General features: G+C 40.7%; 3 protein-coding genes and 2 non-coding genes across 6 annotated transcripts; 1 reads left to right on the forward strand and 4 right to left on the reverse strand.

Annotated features, from left to right (window-relative positions):
* Positions 1 to 870: 870 nt before the first annotated feature.
* Positions 871 to 7,586, reverse strand: LOC133916019 (uncharacterized). Of its 2 annotated transcripts, none has more exons than XM_062359482.1 (17): positions 7,415 to 7,586; positions 7,232 to 7,294; positions 6,117 to 6,248; positions 5,934 to 5,997; positions 5,648 to 5,720; positions 5,160 to 5,205; positions 4,964 to 5,074; positions 4,113 to 4,179; positions 3,781 to 3,871; positions 3,352 to 3,412; positions 3,132 to 3,262; positions 2,927 to 3,044; positions 2,489 to 2,612; positions 1,977 to 2,078; positions 1,837 to 1,905; positions 1,334 to 1,526; positions 871 to 1,177 (listed from the first exon to the last, which is right to left on the reverse strand). In XM_062359482.1, the coding sequence occupies exons 1-16, from the start codon at positions 7,481 to 7,483 to the stop codon at positions 1,471 to 1,473; spliced, it is 1,377 nt and encodes a 458-aa protein (XP_062215466.1). In that variant the 5' UTR covers positions 7,484 to 7,586; the 3' UTR covers positions 871 to 1,177; positions 1,334 to 1,470. The 2 variants fall into 2 exon arrangements, with proteins under 2 accessions (XP_062215466.1, XP_062215465.1); XM_062359481.1 differs by having other exon boundaries at positions 6,090 to 6,248.
* A 2,077-nt stretch (positions 7,587 to 9,663) lies between these two features.
* LOC133914299 (uncharacterized) lies at positions 9,664 to 11,060 on the forward strand. Its single transcript, XM_062357418.1, has 3 exons — positions 9,664 to 9,871; positions 9,976 to 10,025; positions 10,133 to 11,060. Exons 1-3 carry the CDS (start codon positions 9,679 to 9,681, stop codon positions 10,985 to 10,987), a joined length of 1,098 nt encoding a protein of 365 aa, XP_062213402.1. The 5' UTR covers positions 9,664 to 9,678; the 3' UTR covers positions 10,988 to 11,060.
* Positions 11,061 to 12,789: 1,729 nt separating this feature from the next.
* Positions 12,790 to 15,079, reverse strand: LOC133916020 (small ribosomal subunit protein uS4y-like). Its single transcript, XM_062359483.1, has 3 exons — positions 14,947 to 15,079; positions 14,235 to 14,616; positions 12,790 to 13,172 (listed from the first exon to the last, which is right to left on the reverse strand). The coding sequence occupies exons 1-3, from the start codon at positions 14,972 to 14,974 to the stop codon at positions 12,995 to 12,997; spliced, it is 588 nt and encodes a 195-aa protein (XP_062215467.1). The 5' UTR covers positions 14,975 to 15,079; the 3' UTR covers positions 12,790 to 12,994.
* LOC133917179 (small nucleolar RNA Z162) lies at positions 13,744 to 13,832 on the reverse strand. Its single transcript, XR_009909589.1, has one exon. It is a non-coding gene; the product is annotated as a small nucleolar RNA Z162 (small nucleolar RNA).
* LOC133917178 (small nucleolar RNA Z161/Z228) lies at positions 13,923 to 14,012 on the reverse strand. The gene has a single exon (XR_009909588.1). It is a non-coding gene; the product is annotated as a small nucleolar RNA Z161/Z228 (small nucleolar RNA).
* Positions 15,080 to 18,497: the final 3,418 nt, after the last annotated feature.

Genomic DNA, 18,497 nt, shown 5'->3' on the forward strand with positions numbered 1-18,497 from the left:
TTACTGAGAGGTCAATTTCACGAATTTTTTTCCAAATTTTAAATTTTATCAAACGAATTTTATCCGAATTTTATTCAAATTTTGAGTGGTTATCACGGTTATCGTGAATTTTCGGTAACCACTGGAGCTCGGTAACCGTTGGGCTATCGGTCAGTTAAACCATGCCCAGTAGCAGTGGGTGCTACATTCATGTCCAGTGGCGGATTGAGCCATGAAGTAGAAGGCTCTCCCTTCTTCTTTTTTTTTCTTTTTCTTTCTTCTTCCTCCTCAATTTACTCTTCCATGCCCAAAGATTAAAGGAGACTTGGGAGCTCCTAAGTGCGCCGAGGTACTCTCCTCCCGTGGATCCGCCGCTGTCAATATCACACAATTGGAGGAAGATGAATGCACCAAAGAGAGAGAGAGAAGAAAAAAAGAAAGATGACTGAGTGGGAAAAAAATCGACCTACATCGAATGATCACAAAGCGTGCTAGGTGAGATCTGAGGGAGGAGGGTATTTCAATCGAGTAAAGGAGTTAATAGCAGAATACTTTTCTACCCCAACGAGCCATTGCTATCCCTTAATCATCATCAGCTGATATTGTACAGCAGCAGCATAAGCATTAGCCAACAACCACATGACACTGACCGGTGCGAAATAAAGCTTGCTACCAAATTACCACCCTGGAAGCAAGGATGGCCACTTGATTGGGAAATCATCAAACGGTTCTGCCCACCCGTAGTAGTAACAGAAAAATAATGTTGCTTAGATGTCAGTGCAAGTAACCTTTTTGCAATGCCGCGTTGGGACACGACCATAGGAGCTAGACACAACTCAGTTCAATCTTCAATACAAACCAAGATGATCCACCAAAGTTTGAGGCTGCAAATACAAAACTCAATTTTTTTATTAAAAAAAAAAACATCCAGGACTTGCTACAGTTTTGGTACAACAGCAAGTGACATTTTGATGATTTCTAGGCTATACAACATATTCAGAATACAATGCACTCATACTCTATTTTAGTCTGTATGTTGTATGTTCTAATTTTTCTAATTGTCGAGGACTGTTGAACGGCCTGAATAGGCAGAAAGGCACTGATATAAAACTGTCTCGAAATGATGAAATCCACTCGTTCTTGTTCTCTGCCGGTTTCCATCTCCACATGTTAACAGATCCAATTATCTGCCATGAAACTGTACACATCATGAAACCACAAAGCATTAAGGAGCATCAATTGACGTAAAGAGATTGCCTCTTATCAAAGAATTTTAGTAAACTGCTGCTTGAAAATTTTAAGGAATGAAGGCATGGTTCTGAAATGGAATAAATAGTAAAATATATGAGCATACCTGTAGATTGTAGTTGTGGCAGAATTTGCACTACGAAAAACTGATCTTCGGAGATTCTATCCATTATCTTGAAAGCATTTGTGCTATTCCGTTCGAAGAAAAGGTATTGGTGTTACTAATTCAAGGCGGTCACTCTACTAGATATTATCAGCCAACTTTGTTTTGACTTTTGCTATACGTTCCTCATAAGAAGCTGAAACAAGAGGAAAATCAGGAAATGTAGTTTCAGATGTATGAAAGTTCAAGAGCAAAGTTGAAACTAGGCATTGCATCGGAAGATGGAAATGCACTGCAGTGCCCTTATCAAGGGACGGACATTAGGTATACTTGCATAATGGAATAATCTTATCGTAGAGTAATGGCCAGGAACTATCAAATGAAATGCCAGAATATGAAGAGGCGAGTGGAGACTGGTCAGACAAAAAACATTGTTTTGTCCACAGAAATACATAACAGAAGAAATGTGCTGCAAGTTCAGACTGTAAAAAATATTACAAACTTACGCTCTGTTTCTCGTGACATGAGAGGAATATGAGTCCTCTTCTTCTGAAGTGTTTCCAATGGATTAGATTCTGCAGTGGTATGTCACTTTTAGATCATTAGGATATTAAACAAAACTAAGAAAATATTTGCATGTAGGTACCTTGGAAAGGTAAACAGGGCAATGCCTCGTGAAATATTGCTGCTTGGAGCATATAATGATGATATTCATCTTTCAAGTGCTCAATCAGAGATCGACTGGCATCTGAAGTGGAACAATATTGCATCACAATTAATATCCATGCAAACGACAAAAAACTTGATGACCGGATACTGAAGACCATGCAATGTGGAGTCTAGCATTATACTCAAAAGAGAACTGATTTGACAATACGTTTTTCAGAAATTACTTGCTCAATTTTGCTGAAAATATCAGGCCATGGCCAAACATTTTCAAAAATAACTATATTCTGTTGCTCCTATTTAACACCAAAGCATATGCAGCAAAAATGGATCATCTAAATTAGCCATTTTTCACAGTTAAATCAAGAACTAGAAGTAGATTATACAGTCTGCTAAGCAAGGGATACCACTTGCTTTAAGTACATAGCAAAGATTGCAGTGGTAATTCAATACTTTCATGACTAAAAATGATCTCTGAATAACAAGACATACCTGATGAACACATAAAGTTGGCTTTATCAAATAGACAAGATCGTAAAATCAACGGAAGCTCTGATGCCATTTTATATTGAGGTTTTCTAGGAGTTCTAGTAATATCCAATAGTGAATCAACTACCTGTGGCAAAATAAGAAAAATCCAGAGAAGGTAAGTAATCCTTACAAAACCAACTGCATGCATGCTTCTGTCAAGAGCACATTGCGCCAGGTTCTTGCATGGATGTTCCACTCATATCCATGTATTTGGGAACTCAACATCAGGTCTATAAACTTGCATATGTGAATATGCAGCTACAATTGCACATTTGCATCGTAACAGCATAATGTACAGAGACATAAGTATTGAGAGTTCATGGTTCATGGACCCAAGGGAACATCTGTGGTGCAATTGACTCTTCAACAAAAAGAAGCTTAAGGGTGAATTTTACTCACAGATGGTGACTCAAGGCCTTGACCAATTAGAAATAGCACGGCTACCATGCAGCGAACTTGATGCCACAGAAACGCACTACCCTTGATTGTCATGGAGCACAGCTCATCATTGTTGGACCTAGAAGATGTGAAGCATTTTTTACTAGGAATTGCAGGATATTAATAGCCAAAAGAAAAGAGGGTTCAACTAAAATGTAAATTTAACCTTTTGTCACATGAAGAAATATTAAATTCTGTAATGCGCCGCCTGTAGTTACTCACATTTTCTGCATCCATCTTGCAGAAATTCCTGAAGTCATGTTCTCCAATGAACTTAGATGCAGCTTTCTGCATTTCCTGTTTGCAAATGAAAGTCAGTAGCTCAGTAGGCATGGACAAGTCTATACTCATCTAGCAACTATAGAAATCAAGGGTAACATTAGTACCAATATATTTAAGCCCCTTTTCCAAAACAAGTATTTATATTCCCTGCCCAAACAGGTGAATCTGCAAAATAGCAGTGGGGGGAAAATCAAATGCTGATCAGTAATCACAAAGCAACTCAACAATATATTCCCTGCCCACACAGGTGAATCTGTAAAATAGCAGTGGGGGGAAAATCGAATGCTGATCAGTAATCACAAAGCAACACAACAGTATAATGTATGATAATCGAGTAAAACCTGATAAAAAAAATTAGGGAGCTCTTTATCTTCTTTTTTTTTAAAAAAAAAAAGAAAGAAAGCAGCAAATATGTGATCTCTTTAATAGAACTAACACTTGTCAATAGTATGATGCTCGTTTGCGTAAGAGTATGTTTACACTTGCAAGAAGAAAGGAAGAAAGAAAACAATAAGCATAAAACTTGAGCTGACCTTGCATGAAAATCTGCTGGAACAGGACACCAACCTATTACACGTATATCTCGTGGAAGAATTCTATTCAATACCTTCACATAATCAATTTCTGTGACAAAAATACCTTAGTCTGACAGAGAACAATTGCAAGCATAGCTAAGATGCAAGTTAGACATCTAGTAGGAAAATATCATACAAGGAACATATGACATGCCACTGACAGGGGAAGATCATGGAATTTTCCCCTTATAAAAGTAGCAGCTCAATTAAGCAACAAATCGGATACTGTATTCATGTCATTAAATTACTTGTGGTTTGCACCACTATATGAATATTAAGGGAAAGCATACCAGATCTTTCATCTAACATGTCCCCTCCTACATCCTTTATGTTTGATCGCAGATATAAGGAAATCACCTGCATGTTGCAGAAGCGGTAAAAACTTTTCTTTGATGCATAGTGCTATGTTGCACATTCCAGATTGCTCCAATTTTGGCACAATACAAAATAATAAATTGTAAAGGCACATCTGATACTATCTCCATTCTTAAAATAATATAGCAGTGGAATGTATGCAACCAACTTTTTTATCTTTGACCAACTAAATTATTTAGATAAAATTATACTTCTACATATAACAATGTTTCATACAAAATTAAGGTCAAATTGCATCTAGAAGACCAGAAGCCAAGACTACATCTGAAAAGAAAAGAAAGGAGGATGTTTTTTTCAAGTTCTCAGGGCATGAAAGGGGGAACTGAGTTTAATGTCAGAGTAAGCTGTTTTTTTCTTGATCTTCCTAGTTGCACACCAATTACTTCTATGATCAGTAGCAACAGACTATTAATTCAATAGACATCACTTCTTGCGACAGAGTGCTGAAAAGTGCTCTATATAGCATTGAAATCAGAAACAAAGCATGACTTTTTTTAAGGAAAACAAAGCATTACTTCAGAACACACATGAGTCCTGTAAAGTGCTCTTATAACATTAAAATCAGAAACAAAGCATTACTCCAGAACACAGATGAGTCTTGAAAAGTGCTCTTTGTAACATTAAAATCAGAAACAAAGCATTACTCCAGAACACGTATGAGCTAGTACCATGAGTTACAAGCATATAAAAGCACATAACCAAATAATCATTCATTAACATATAGCATTTGAGTTACTCGCAGGTATAACAGGGATTCTGCAGCTACCTGTCCAGTAGCAGAAACTCCTTTGTCAGTTCTTCCACACCTAGAATAACATGATTCTTTCCTACTGCCAACCAGAAGTTTTGCTCTTTCAAATGCTTTAAATATCTCAGACTGGCAGAAGAATGATAAGAGCTTCTTGAGAAAACCTTCGATGACTTTGAAAATAGCAAAGTAAATAGCTCCTCTGGGAAATTACCTCAACTGTTGGCTCCGCTTGACCTTCTGAAGAAAATCCATAGAATCTGCACAAGAACAAGCACAGTCATATGGAAAGGTGGGATAAAAAGAGAAATCACAAGCAATACGAGTTACATAGTGAACCAGCAAAAAACTGAGCGCAAATGCAGGTGCCAGGAGAAGGCCCAACATTTGAAAAAATAATGTTAATAATATTAGAGAAAGAACATGGAAGCCTTATTTAATATTTTATTTGCTTGGGATAAACTTAAGCAGTCTAGTAGCCACATCGAATATGAATGTTTTAATAGTACTTACACAAAGTTTGATTGGCGAAAAGGTTCAGTAAAAAAAAAACCCTCTTGACATGCACCAATATAGAAGTTCACTTCTACTTGGCTGAGAGCAGTAGAATTCTAATGAAATAATTCATCAAAAACTATTAAAGAATGTATAGAAGAATGCATAATCAGACTAAATGAAGATGTATGTTCTATTACAACATACCTCTGGCCGAAGTACATGACTTTGAGAGCCACTAGTCGTTTTGTGCACTGACTTACAATCCCCACTTGTCTACCTGCGCATTAAACAGAAAATTTCAGTAAAATTCATAATTGTTTTAACCTGGTTAATATTTCCAAATAGTCATGGGGAAGACTGAAAAGTGTTATTCCATTGGTATCGATGCAGACACACTGAACATTTGTGAAAATGAAGGCAAAAAGGGTTTCTCATAACAAAAATAAATAAATAAAGAGAACATATACAATTGGCGTATCTTAGTCAGCACCTATTCTATTAGCACGTTTGCTTGAATCATCAGGTAAACCAGTGCCTTTCGCAATTTTACTGCACTGTAGATCAAGCATAAATACATTAATTAGATAACCCTCTCAATAGAAAATCATGTACTAGATCAGATAAGAATTTGTTTGAAAATATGCACCTGCACTTCATTTTCATTAGATATTACCATGTGATCAAATGGAAAGCTCAAATCTTTCTTTGAAGTGCTACTTTCATGTAATTTTCCATTCAGATGTGCTTCTTGGTTACTGCCATATAAACCTGTACTAGCAACTGGAAAGGACACGATGGTGTCTTCCTGTAGAAGAACAAAGTTTGGCAAAACATCAACAGATAGATTCTCATGCTAATGATAAAAGTTCAACAGTACATTGACTTACTTACGCAAATGATATCAACATCAAAATAATTTGAATCCTACATATGCATATGAATTATCCTAAACCATTTTTGAATTTTGTGTGCATCATCCAGTCGCACTTGAGTTCTACAAATTTGTTTGAGTGTGCATGTAAGGATAATACCAAGCATTGGCATATAGATGTATCGAAATTCTTTTTCACATACCCACAGGGAATAATCAGGACACTAATCTTACACAGGTACAAAAAATGGGAAGTTCCTTTTAGTACAAAAGAAATCTGGCAGCAAACAACCACTACAATTCTCTCAAGTCTCATTTTTATGTCACCAGAAAACTGGTGTTCTATGATTAACATGTCATAACAATATATAGGCAATGACCTTACATTAATTAACTGAAAAAAATTGACAGGTATGGATTACCACTGTGCTCTCAAACAAGTTTGCCTCACAATAAGAGTAGAACACAGTATGCAATTCATAGAAGAAAAAAGTCTTGTTTGTCAAAGCCTGCAAGCAAGGATACAACTTGCTCGCATAAAGTCACAGTGGCAATTTTACTCTCTGCACCTAAATCACCATGTGGAGGGCTCTGCTCTCAAGTACAAAACTAGTATCCTATCTGGTAATGAGCGAATCGTTATAGACAGTTATCATCTTTCCTCACACATGTCTTGTGACCTTATCTTTCACGCACGAAACAAGAATGCAACTAGACTACAAGGCTTTCAATTTCCAGTTATGGCCTGGGACCAACAATTGCAAATAACATTGATATTTTATACATTACCCTCCAAAAATTCAACATGGTAAAAGGTAGTAAGAAAACAACTAATCAGCTCAAATGCATGAAGCTTAATGAACGAAAGCGCTCAAATCTCTCATTTCTGGCATCCGAAAGAAAGTGAAGAGCATCACCTTGATTCTGCAGTTACAGCTGGAAGCAATCTTGGCCAGCCTCTGGTTCTCCCTCTCCAACTCCTAGCCACATCCAACCCGCCATTTTTAATAATAAAGAAAAGAAGCAAATTTACCCAATCGATCGAAACAATTAGGCAAAGAAAGCAAGAAAAACTCATAGCTGTAGCTGGAGTTGCCCACCTGCACGCGCAGCCTTAGCGCGGCGACCTCCGCCCGCAGCGCCTCCGTTTCGCCGCCAGCCGTCGCCATGGCGGCCTCTTCGTCGGAGCCCTAGCCGCGCCCGGTAGGAGTACTACTGATTGGCTTGGCGGATCGGGTTAGGTGGAGTGCGGGGCCTACGAAGTCGGACCCGCTAAGGGCATTCGGAGAGCTTTGACTGGTCAAATTGCGACGGTTAGAATTACCTGCAGGGGATTAAGGCGCCCGTTATCTATTTTTTTTATAAACAGTGGATTTATATATTAAATACCACAGCCAAATACAGTACAGCTGGAGGAAGTCCTGACAAACACCAAAATAGTTGCACAGCTACAAAATTTAAAACAATAGGATTTGGTGACCGCTTAAAAACAATCCGACGCACAAGAACATGGCGAGAATACAACCATCTGAGACGACTGAGTCCGAAAAGGAGTTCACATAGCCGATGCTGTCGTCGGGGGGCGTTGAACCTTGACTAAGGTATCAAAAGGCCACGATGAAAACATCACAGGGTCCTCTAGCATGCCCTCCGATAGAACAGCTGGCGCACCCTGCAACTGTCTGACCGCCTAGATACTTGAGGATTAAATGCATTGAGCCATAGATACCAATTTCCTTTCACCAGGCTCAAGCTCATGACCACATACCACGGTTGTCAAATATGGGGATTGACAAACCCAATCGCAATCATCGACTGTGATCAACCTGAACGCAGGCATAAACATTGCCATCACTATGTGTACCAACTCTTATGAACTCAGCGATTTGAGAAACCTTGCATTCATACTAATATTGAAATTGAAGATTTGCCATCGACATTGCCATGACAAGATTTGGGGATCGGATAGCAGCACCACAAGTCATCAATTTTTGACAAAATAACACAGGGATGTGTTGTCTCCTCCAAAACGAATTGAACTCCATTCTTGCAAGATTTGGTCAAATATGGAGTTGCAACCATCTGGTGTCGCCAACAGCGACCGTACCAATGAATGTTGGCCTGATAGAGCCTCTGCTTGAAGCCACCATGGTGGTGCTCTGGTGAAGGCCAGTGTTGCCGCGAAGGCCCCCAATCCAAAGGATGGCGGGATCGACGGAGCGTCACCCCCAAACAACCCTGCTAGGCAAAAAGAAACAAAAAATTCGGCAGGTAAAGGGGAGGGAGAAGGGGACTGGAGGTCACCTTGTCCACTACAAGTTGGTCGGTAGAGATGACATTGGCCGTCGTTGCAGTCACACCGACGAGGAGCCAAGGAGGAAGACACAACTGAGAACTATAACTTATTTTATTGAGGTTGCTATACAAGCTACGGAATTAGGGGTGGCCCCGCTCCCTCCCATTGGCGAGCTCATTGGAGATGGGGAGGGAGGGAGCCGGATCTAAGGAACTTTGGAGGAACTAGAGAGACGTTTACCTACAAGGATCCCGGAAATGCTAGTGCCCGGACGTTCGATGGATTAGAAGCTCCAACAATCCATCTAAAAATAACGTCTGCAACATCGAAATGACTATTTATAACATCAAAAGATATGCATCAAAATGACTATGACTAAAAAAATTATCCATTTAAGTTAATTCCTATATTTTCGCATCTCTAATATTTCAGATATTCAAATTTAATGTTTTAGACGTTATGAAAATTGGTTCCCATAGTTATTTTTTATTTGCACCCGGCGTCAGTCGATCAGTCTGGCGTCCGATTGATCCGGACAAAAAAAAAAACTATCCATTTGAGTTAATTTCTATATTTTCGCATCTTCAATATTTCAGACGTTTAAATTTAATATTTTAGAAGTTATAGAAATTTGTTATCATAGTTATTTTTTATGTTGCATCCGGTGTCGGTTAGTCCGGTATCCGATTGATTTAGACTGAAAAATTATCTATTTAAGTTAATTTCTATATTTTCGTATCTATAATATTTCAGATATTTTACTTTAATGATCAAACGTTATAAAAATTTGTTGCTATAGTTATTTTTTATCTTACATCCGGCGTCAGTTGATCAGTCCGAATTTTTGTTTGGGCTCCGGACGGAAAGGAGGAGATGAGAATGATAAGATCCTGTTGACTAGGAGAGTCATCTCTCGCTCCTACAAGATCCTCCCCTATAAATAGGCAATCACATCTCAGCGAGATTGCGTCGAACTGCAGCAGAAACTGGTATAGGAGTTGGATTGGAGTAGATTAGGTTGGATACGGAGCAGTTGAGTTGAAGCACCGATCGATCGATCGATCAAGAATGGCGGAAGGGAAGAGCACACTGCTGCTGTGCCTGACCGTGGTCTTGCTGGCGCTGGGAGGTGGCGGCGCGGAGGCGAGGAAGCGGGGGAAGCAGTCCCTGGGGTTCTACGAGCTGCGGCGGGGCGAGTTCTCGATTGTCCTCACCAACTGGGGCGCCACCATCCTCTCCGTCAGGCTCCCCGACAAGAACGGTGAGCGCCTACCTGCTCGATCCTTCTTCTACGATTTCGACCTGATGCTCTCGCGAGTTGATCTTGGGACTGACTGGTCGTCGGCGTTCTGTTTCTGGCTGCAGGGCACATCGATGACGTCGTTCTTGGCTACAAGAACATCGGATCTTACGTGGTGAGATTGATTGGGTTCCATGCATGATTATCTCTCCTCTTCGTTTCTTCTTCGTCTTCTTGCAAGTCGAATGGAAATGTAAATTTTGCGCGTGTTTGATTGGCAAGAACGACACGACCTACTTCGGCGCACTGGTGGGCCGCGTGGCCAACCGCATCGCCGGCGGGCGCTTCACGATCAAGGACCGCCCCTACCACACGTACCGGAACGACGGCAACAACACGCTCCACGGCGGCCACCGCGGGTTCAACCAGGTGTTCTGGGCCGTCCGGGAGCGCGTCACCGGCGAGTTCCCCCACATCACCTTCTCCTACCGCAGCTACGACGGCGAGCAGGGGTTCCCAGGCAACCTCGACGTCCTCGTCACCTACAAGATCGACGGCGACTACTCCTACAGCGTCACCATGTACGCCCGCCCCCTCGACAAGCCCACCCCCGTCAACCTCGCGCAGCACACGTACTGGAACCTGCGCGGCCACGGCAACGGCACCATCCTGGGCCACGCCGTCCAGATCTTCGCGTCGGCCGTCACGCCCGTCGGCGGCGACCTCATCCCGACGGGCGCCGTAGCGCCCGTGGCCGGGACGCCGTTCGACTTCCGGTCCCCGGCGGCCCCCGGCGCGCGCATCGCGGAGGTGGTGGGAGGGTACGACATCAACTACGTGCTGAACGGGGAGACGGACGGGCAGGGGGTGCGCAAGGTGGCGGTGGTGAGCGAGGCGGCCTCCGGGCGCGTGATGGAGCTGTGGGCGGACCAGCCCGGGGTGCAGTTCTACACGGGCAACTTCCTCAAGGGCGACGAGGGGAAAGGCGGCGCGGTGTACGCCAAGCACGGCGGCCTGTGCCTGGAGACGCAGGACTACCCCGACGCCGTGCACAACCCGGGCTTCCCCAGAGAGGTGTACCGCCCGGGGCAGCTGTACAAGCACTACATGCTCTACAAGTTCTCACTCCGCAACTAGTAGCAAGTAGCTTCAGCTTCATATCCATCAGCTTGGGGATTGTTTGGTCAAGTTTAGTAGCTTGCAGCAGGTAATAAGGGTTCTTAATCTTGTGTGATTAAGCAGGTTTCGCCTCTGCTCAGTTTACAAGTTGCAACAAGGATTCCAAAATCTGTCTAGCTAACCTTTGTGCCAAAGGAGCTATGCTAATATAGATTTCTAAGACGAACCTATAAATACCATTTCTGTGTGAAACCTCCAAAATACAGACGAAGATGTTAAACAAAAAAACGATTGAGCACGTTCTTCAAAATATCCACCTTTTTTTGTGATTAAGAGAGCAACTTTGTCTCAACCATTAACTGGTGCACTGGAGATGGCGAGATGACTAGCAGCTTTTTCGCGCTTGGATGAAAGCCACGATGCAATTTGTGATTAAAAAAAATGTGCTTGCCAAATTGCAGATCTTATTTTCTTTTTGTTTCCACTTATCTCTCTTGGACTACCAAATTGGGAAACGATTGACTCTTGACTGACATCTTCAGCCTTGAGCATTCTGCAACGGCTTGGTTGGAGCAGTATAAATTCTAGACATACATAGGTGGTATGTATATAAAATCGTCATCATAAGGAAAAGAATACAGTCCTGGTTAACACAAGAACGTTGGATTTCATTTTACAACACTTACAAAAATAGTACCAGAATAAGTTGGAAAATCACACACAAAATCAGGGAATAACGATAACTTGAGCAACAACATCATCCAGATTTCACTAGTAGCATCACAGGCATCGTATCTTCTTGACACAAAAGCTTATGGTGATCATCACTTAAGCAACAGGAGGAAATCTCCTCTTAAGTCTAGCAGCTTTTTTCGCGAAATTCCTGAAGGCCAAGTGTACTCGCTTGGATGAAAGCCACGATGCAATTTATGATTCAAAAAAATGTGCTTGCCAAATTGCAGATCTTATTTTCTCTTTTGGACTAATGAATTGGGAAAACGATTTACTCCACTGACATCTTAAGCCTAGGAGCATTCTGCAACGGCTTGGTTGGAGCAGTATAAATTCTAGACATACAAAGGTGGTATGCTTATAAAATCGTCATCATAAGGAAAAGAATACAGTCCTCGCTAACACAGTATCAGTTTGGGTTTCATTTTACAACACTTTCAAAAATAGTACAAGAATAAGTAGGAAAATCACACAAAATATCAGGGAATAACGATAACTTGAGCAACAACATCACCCAGATTTCACTAGTAGCATCACAGGCATCGTATCTTCTTGACACAAAAGCTTATGGTGATCATCACTTAAGCAACAGGAGGAAATCTCCTCTTAAGTCTAGCAGCTTTTTTCGCGAAATTCCTGAAGGCCAAGTGTACTCGCTTGGATGAAAGCCACGATGCAATTTATGATTCAAAAAAATGTGCTTGCCAAATTGCAGATCTTATTTTCTCTTTTGGACTAATGAATTGGGAAAACGATTTACTCCACTGACATCTTAAGCCTAGGAGCATTCTGCAACGGCTTGGTTGGAGCAGTATAAATTCTAGACATACAAAGGTGGTATGCTTATAAAATCGTCATCATAAGGAAAAGAATACAGTCCTCGCTAACACAGTATCAGTTTGGGTTTCATTTTACAACACTTTCAAAAATAGTACAAGAATAAGTAGGAAAATCACACAAAATATCAGGGAATAACGATAACTTGAGCAACAACATCACCCAGATTTCACTAGTAGCATCACAGGCATCGTATCTTCCTGACACAAAAGCTTATGGTGATCACTTAAGCAACAGGAGGAAATCTCCTCTTAAGTCTCGAAGAATTCACATGCATGTTCATCAGGCGACTTCAATGATGAAACCAAGTCTCAGCAGTGACAAATTCAATAACTTAACAGCAATTTTAGACAAACCTCAATGGACAACTTTTGTTTAGATTCATGTAACAAAATTAGGTCCTAGCGAAGACCGCAAAATTAGGTCCTAACAAAATCTGGAGCTAGCATCACAAGATCACTCTTCCTGCTCATCACCATCACCACCGCCTCCACCAGAAGCCTTTTTCTGGTTCTTTCTCTTCACTCTTCCAGCCTCACCACCACCAAATGGGCTGGTAAGGGAGAAGTCAATGTGCTTCTCTGAGTCAACTCTCACCATGAATGAGGGAATGTTGACAAGCTGCCTCCCAACTCTACAGAAATTTATTGGATTACATTAAGAACATGCTATGGGGCATATAACCATATGTGAATGAACAAAGGAAGAACTTTATCAATGCATCCAAGAGCACAGACAAAATCATAATTGGGACAAATTTGGTTTAAACAAATCACCAAATTGGTGCACAGAATTTTAAATCACAAATCAAGTGTGGATTCCAACTACTAAACCGTTGTGTTTTAAGCTGCTGTGCACAAATCAAGCATGCAGCATGGAAGTACATTAAAAAATAAGATGATTAATGCATCATACATGTCAACTAGTTAAACATTGAAGACTCTAAGTAACAATTGCTTGAAAATAGTCAAGATGAATGTATACAAGGTTTTGTTCGCATAACAGCACCATTTGCTATAACTCAAGCATAAACAATAAATTACGGAAGTTGAAATCTTATATTGAATGACACGGGCTTAGAATTCCTAGAAATAAGCTAAGCAGAAAATCAACAGGTTCATATCATTCAGTTGCCTAATTACTACCCATTGCCCTTCAGTAGAGCCTAGAACAATTCACAAAAGAGTTAAGGAAAAGTATATGTATGGGCACTCAGAATGAAAAGGACATTTCGAGTCATTGGCCTTTGGACCTCATAGATACATTAGCGAAATGAATTCCTCACTGTGCCACCAAATATGCCAAGTGCACAAAGTCAGAGCAAAGCGCAAAAAATGAAGAAAGAACTGCAACAATGTTAAATACTTCAAAAGTAAAGTGAAAGGGGCATCAGAGAATAAATGGCTGCAACATTACACACAAAGTGTCTCAGACGACCGTCGTGAGTTGCATAAGGTTTCTCATCACATGGCCCAAATAATAAACAGACAAGAGACGGTTTAGTTTGTAGCAGCACTCAAGCTGTAAAACAATGAATATAAACACATTCAAATTCACCCCAACTTTACAATTTAGTTACAAACAAATTGTAAAATATGCCTACACACCAATCACATTAGCCAATTCAAGTGAATGCATTACTAGTCAGATCACAAGAACATCATCTCTCTAGGAGAAGAAATGCCGTTATTTATACCTGATGTGGCGTTGCCTGATGAGTACACGAGCATGATGAATGGATTTTGCCATGCCGTTCTTGAAGACAATGGTTTGGAGGCGACGCTGCAGGAAGTTCTCAACGGTGAGCGCAAGCACGTAATCAAGCTTGTTCTGGTCCTCACTGAGGAGACCATAGCGGTTCATGCGGCGCAGTAGTGCCTCGCCCTCGAAGATACGGCGGGGGTTTTTCTCATCGAGGGTGAGCAGCTCCCTTGCAGCATTGCGGATGCGGCTGAGGGCATACTGCACACGCCACAGCTCACGCTTGCACCTCAGGCCATACTCGCCCACCAACTTCAACTCAGCATCAAGACGCTCCTTCTCATACGGACGCCTTGGCTTCTTGAATGTCTTACCATCTGCATTACATAAACATTGCCGGAATAAGCAATAGAAACAACCAACACATTCTGGGCATCAGCAAAATGTACAAACACTTGAGCTCTGAAACAATAATAACAATCAAAATACAGAGACTTTATTTAGATTCATTCATCCAACACTAAGGAATTTCTAATCAGGATTAAATCTCCTAATATATCAAACATGACGTACGACGAGAGTCTTCCAGACTCAAATGCGCAAGAAAACAGGCCCATGAATACAGCTAGTCCTCGAGATCAGATGCTAGTGCCATGACACCTTGGGATCAAACGGATCACGGTACAGAGAGTAAAGGGGGCGCTTACAGTTGCGGTAGAAGTTGACATGCACCATGGCCGCCGCCGCCGCGAGGTGTGTGTGACTTGTCAAGGGGGAGGTGGGGAAGGCGAGAGGGATCGTGGAGGCGGCGTTCTTATAGAGGAGGAGCTAAACCCTAACCCTAGAGCCTGAGGTGTTATGGGCTGACTTTTTGTGGGCTTTTTAATGTGAAGATGGGCCATCCCTACCCTTACGGGCCCTGTGTGCTACACCCAAAGGAACAGATCTACGAACCTTTTAATGCTTATATTTCTTAAATCGAAATTTAATAAATATTCATTTCGAAAAATCCCACGTCTAGACTACTGTCGTCCATTAAATTCAAAATAAACCTGTTTAAAAATTGCAAATCTAGTGGCATTAGGTTTAAAAAATAAACATGCTATCCTTCTAACAAACGACAGGTTTAAAAAATATTGAATTACATTGCTCTTAAAATTCAAAATATTATTGAAATAGTTATTAAAAAACCTGAAAAAATGTATGATATAAAGGATACTATAATCTAGCTCTTTAAAATTTCCGCTAGGCTTAATGATTTAAAGGAAATCGTCTATGAAATTTTGTTCAGTTGTTCTTTGTGGATTAAATAAAGGTTGCAAAAGCGGTTGTTTGGTAGACTGAGAGCTTCGTGGTTCATTAGTGGTATGTTTTTTCTATTCAATTCATTTGGATATATTTGGTTTTTTTAATAATATTATTTTATTAGAAAATTATAAAAATAATAGCTAAATTTATAAAATTGCAATAATATATACCTGTCAGCACGTGAAATATCGACTAGGTACCTATCGGCAGTCCGTGTGCCGACTTCCCACGTAATAGTGGGCCCGATGACCTATCGGCACACAGAGTACTGATAGGTTGTTGGCCTGTCTAACCGATGTTGCCACGAAGGTTTTTGGTGGAAATGAGGGACTTGTCGACACTCTGTGTACCGATAGATGCTAGCTCAGGCTTGTCGGTATACGGAGTGCTGTCAGGTCTATAATAATTAAACGACCGCCAACCGGTTCGTCTTCCTCACAAGCGCTTGGTTGAACAGCAGCGATGCGCGAAGATAGCGAGCGGCGGCGCGCAGATGAGAGGTAGCGACGGCACGCTGAGGGATAGGGAGCAGCGGCGCGTGGAGGAGAGGGAACTGCGAGGAGAGATCCGAGGGAGGAACTAGCGGCGTACGGCTACATTCTTTTTCCTACATTCACCGGTAAGTTGTTTTTCTTTCTTTTCTTTTTTATTTTGATTAGAATAGAATAATAGTAGTAGAAGATAGAATAGAAAAATCTAGTTAGATTAGAGATAAATTTGGTAGAATAAAATTAGGTTAGAGACATAGTTGTGTAAAATAATAGATAAAAAATTTATAGTATGATTTGTGTGGTATATTTAGAATTAGATATTTAGAGTGTTTAGAAATTGCACTGTAGTATTTCTGTGGTATATTTAGAATAGGATATTTAGAGTGTTTGAATATTTTAGACTAGGATTTTGGCAGTATCGATAGAAAATTTAGAGTAGGATTTCTGCTATATAGATAGAATGTTTAGAAATTTAGAGTTGAATGTTTAGAATATTTAGACTAGAATTTGTAGTAAGAATATGTTGGGAATTTTTAGTAGAATGTTTAGAATTTTACGGTACATGTAGAATAGGAAATAATGTAGGCCTATTATTTCGGAAAATGTGGTATATGTCGAATATGAATTTTGATTAGATTTGAGGTATATTTAGAGTAGAAATTTGGATTGCATATTTGGAATTTATTATGTAATAATACTTCATTTTGATTTAGTAAAAATGTAGGGTTACAGTATTTAATGGAATTTAGAAAGTTAGAGGAGAATGATTGCAATAGGTGATGTTGGTGAAAATTATAGATATAGAATTTAGAGACTATATAGGAACCCGCGATATATTTTAAATTGGATTTGTCAATTGGAATATTTAGGTAGCTGGACATAAGATTGTTTAGCGTTTTATAGTGATATTAGTATAATTTGTAAGGTAATTACAGTAAACGTAGCTTGCGGAATATTTGTATTGTATGTTGAATCAAGGATATTGATTGTAGTTAGGTTCAGGGTTTTTTACGGCCCTGGATATATCATACGTTGTTACAGTATGATGGATTTGAGTAATTTTCAGTATGTGGACATAGAATTGAATGGTTCAGAAGAGATGTGGTGGTCTCAACTGTAAGGTTGGCTGTATAATCTGCTGTAATTTAGTCCAGCACATCATCAGTTGATGGTGAAAATTTTGATTTCTAGATGTTGAGAAACCAGCTAGCAAATAGGAGCTCTGGGAGCTTACATATTCGAAGCAATGGTAGCTATTTGTGTCACTGGGGTCGAGATGGGGTTTTCCCACAGCATCCCTGTTGAAGTGAGCGATCTTGATTCGACAGAAGCTAGCCCTAGCACTGTAGAAACTGTTAGTGAAGATGTTATCAATGAGGAGGTGCAGGAGAGTGTGGTTCTGGAGGTTCCCTTATGGACTAGTGCACTGGTTGAGCTACAGATGGCAATAGAAGAACATAATAACAGGGAAGATAACTAGGCCACGATGCTTACTGATCAGGGGGAGCGGGATGAGGCACTTGTGGACCAGATGCAGGAAGATAATGATGAGTTCTGCACATTTGTGGGCTCAAGTGCCGAAATTCCGGAGGAATGGTCGAATTTTGTATTGGAGAAGTTGACAATGAACAATGGACATGAGTCGGTATGGGAGTATGATTTCATCGTGGTGACCAAAGGATAAATGTTTCACAACAAGGTTCATCTGCAGCATGCAGTGAGAGATGGTGTTTCTTGGAGAAGAGGGAGTTTAAGGTGGTAATTTCCAATCATCGGACATACGATGTGAAATGTTTAGCTGAAGGTTGCACTTGACGAGTTCATGGATTCTTGCTGAGGTGTGACACTGTATGATTAGTGCCCATTGTTGAGCTGCATACATGTAACTTGAGCCAGCCTCTATGCGCACACAGGAACATGACCGCTGATTTTGTTGCAAAGGAGATGCACCCAGATATTGTTAAGAATACTAGTATATCCCCATTTGTAGTTATGCATGAAGAGGAAGTGGTCGACGAGATCGACCACTTCCTCTTCATGGTCGCTATTTCTTCTTCGTGGTCGAGTATCTTGCTGCACTGTTCGAAACTGGTTGAGGATCACACGGTGCTGCTCAGAGCTGGTCGAACGTGGCGCTACGCGGAACTGATCGAGGAGTATGCGACACTACTCGAAGCTGGTCGAGGATTACGTGGTGCTGCTCGTAGGCCTTTGTATCCAAAGCAATGTCCTTCTCTTCAGGTGTAAGCCTTAACAAAATAAATATACAACATTTAGGTAGTATAAAATTCTCATCATTATTAAAGTTTAACTCAGTAAGAAGCGAGTTCACCTTTTGTTGTATCTTTTTGACACGACTTCGTGTAATCGGCCCTTGGATTAAGGATGAAACATCTTAGTTTACATGACTAGTTAGGATGTCCGCATCAGATGATGCCCTTAATCAATAACATCAAAAG

This window comes from Phragmites australis, chromosome 4, assembly GCF_958298935.1.
Source record: "Phragmites australis chromosome 4, lpPhrAust1.1, whole genome shotgun sequence".
In the NCBI taxonomy this organism is placed as follows: domain Eukaryota; kingdom Viridiplantae; phylum Streptophyta; class Magnoliopsida; order Poales; family Poaceae; genus Phragmites; species Phragmites australis.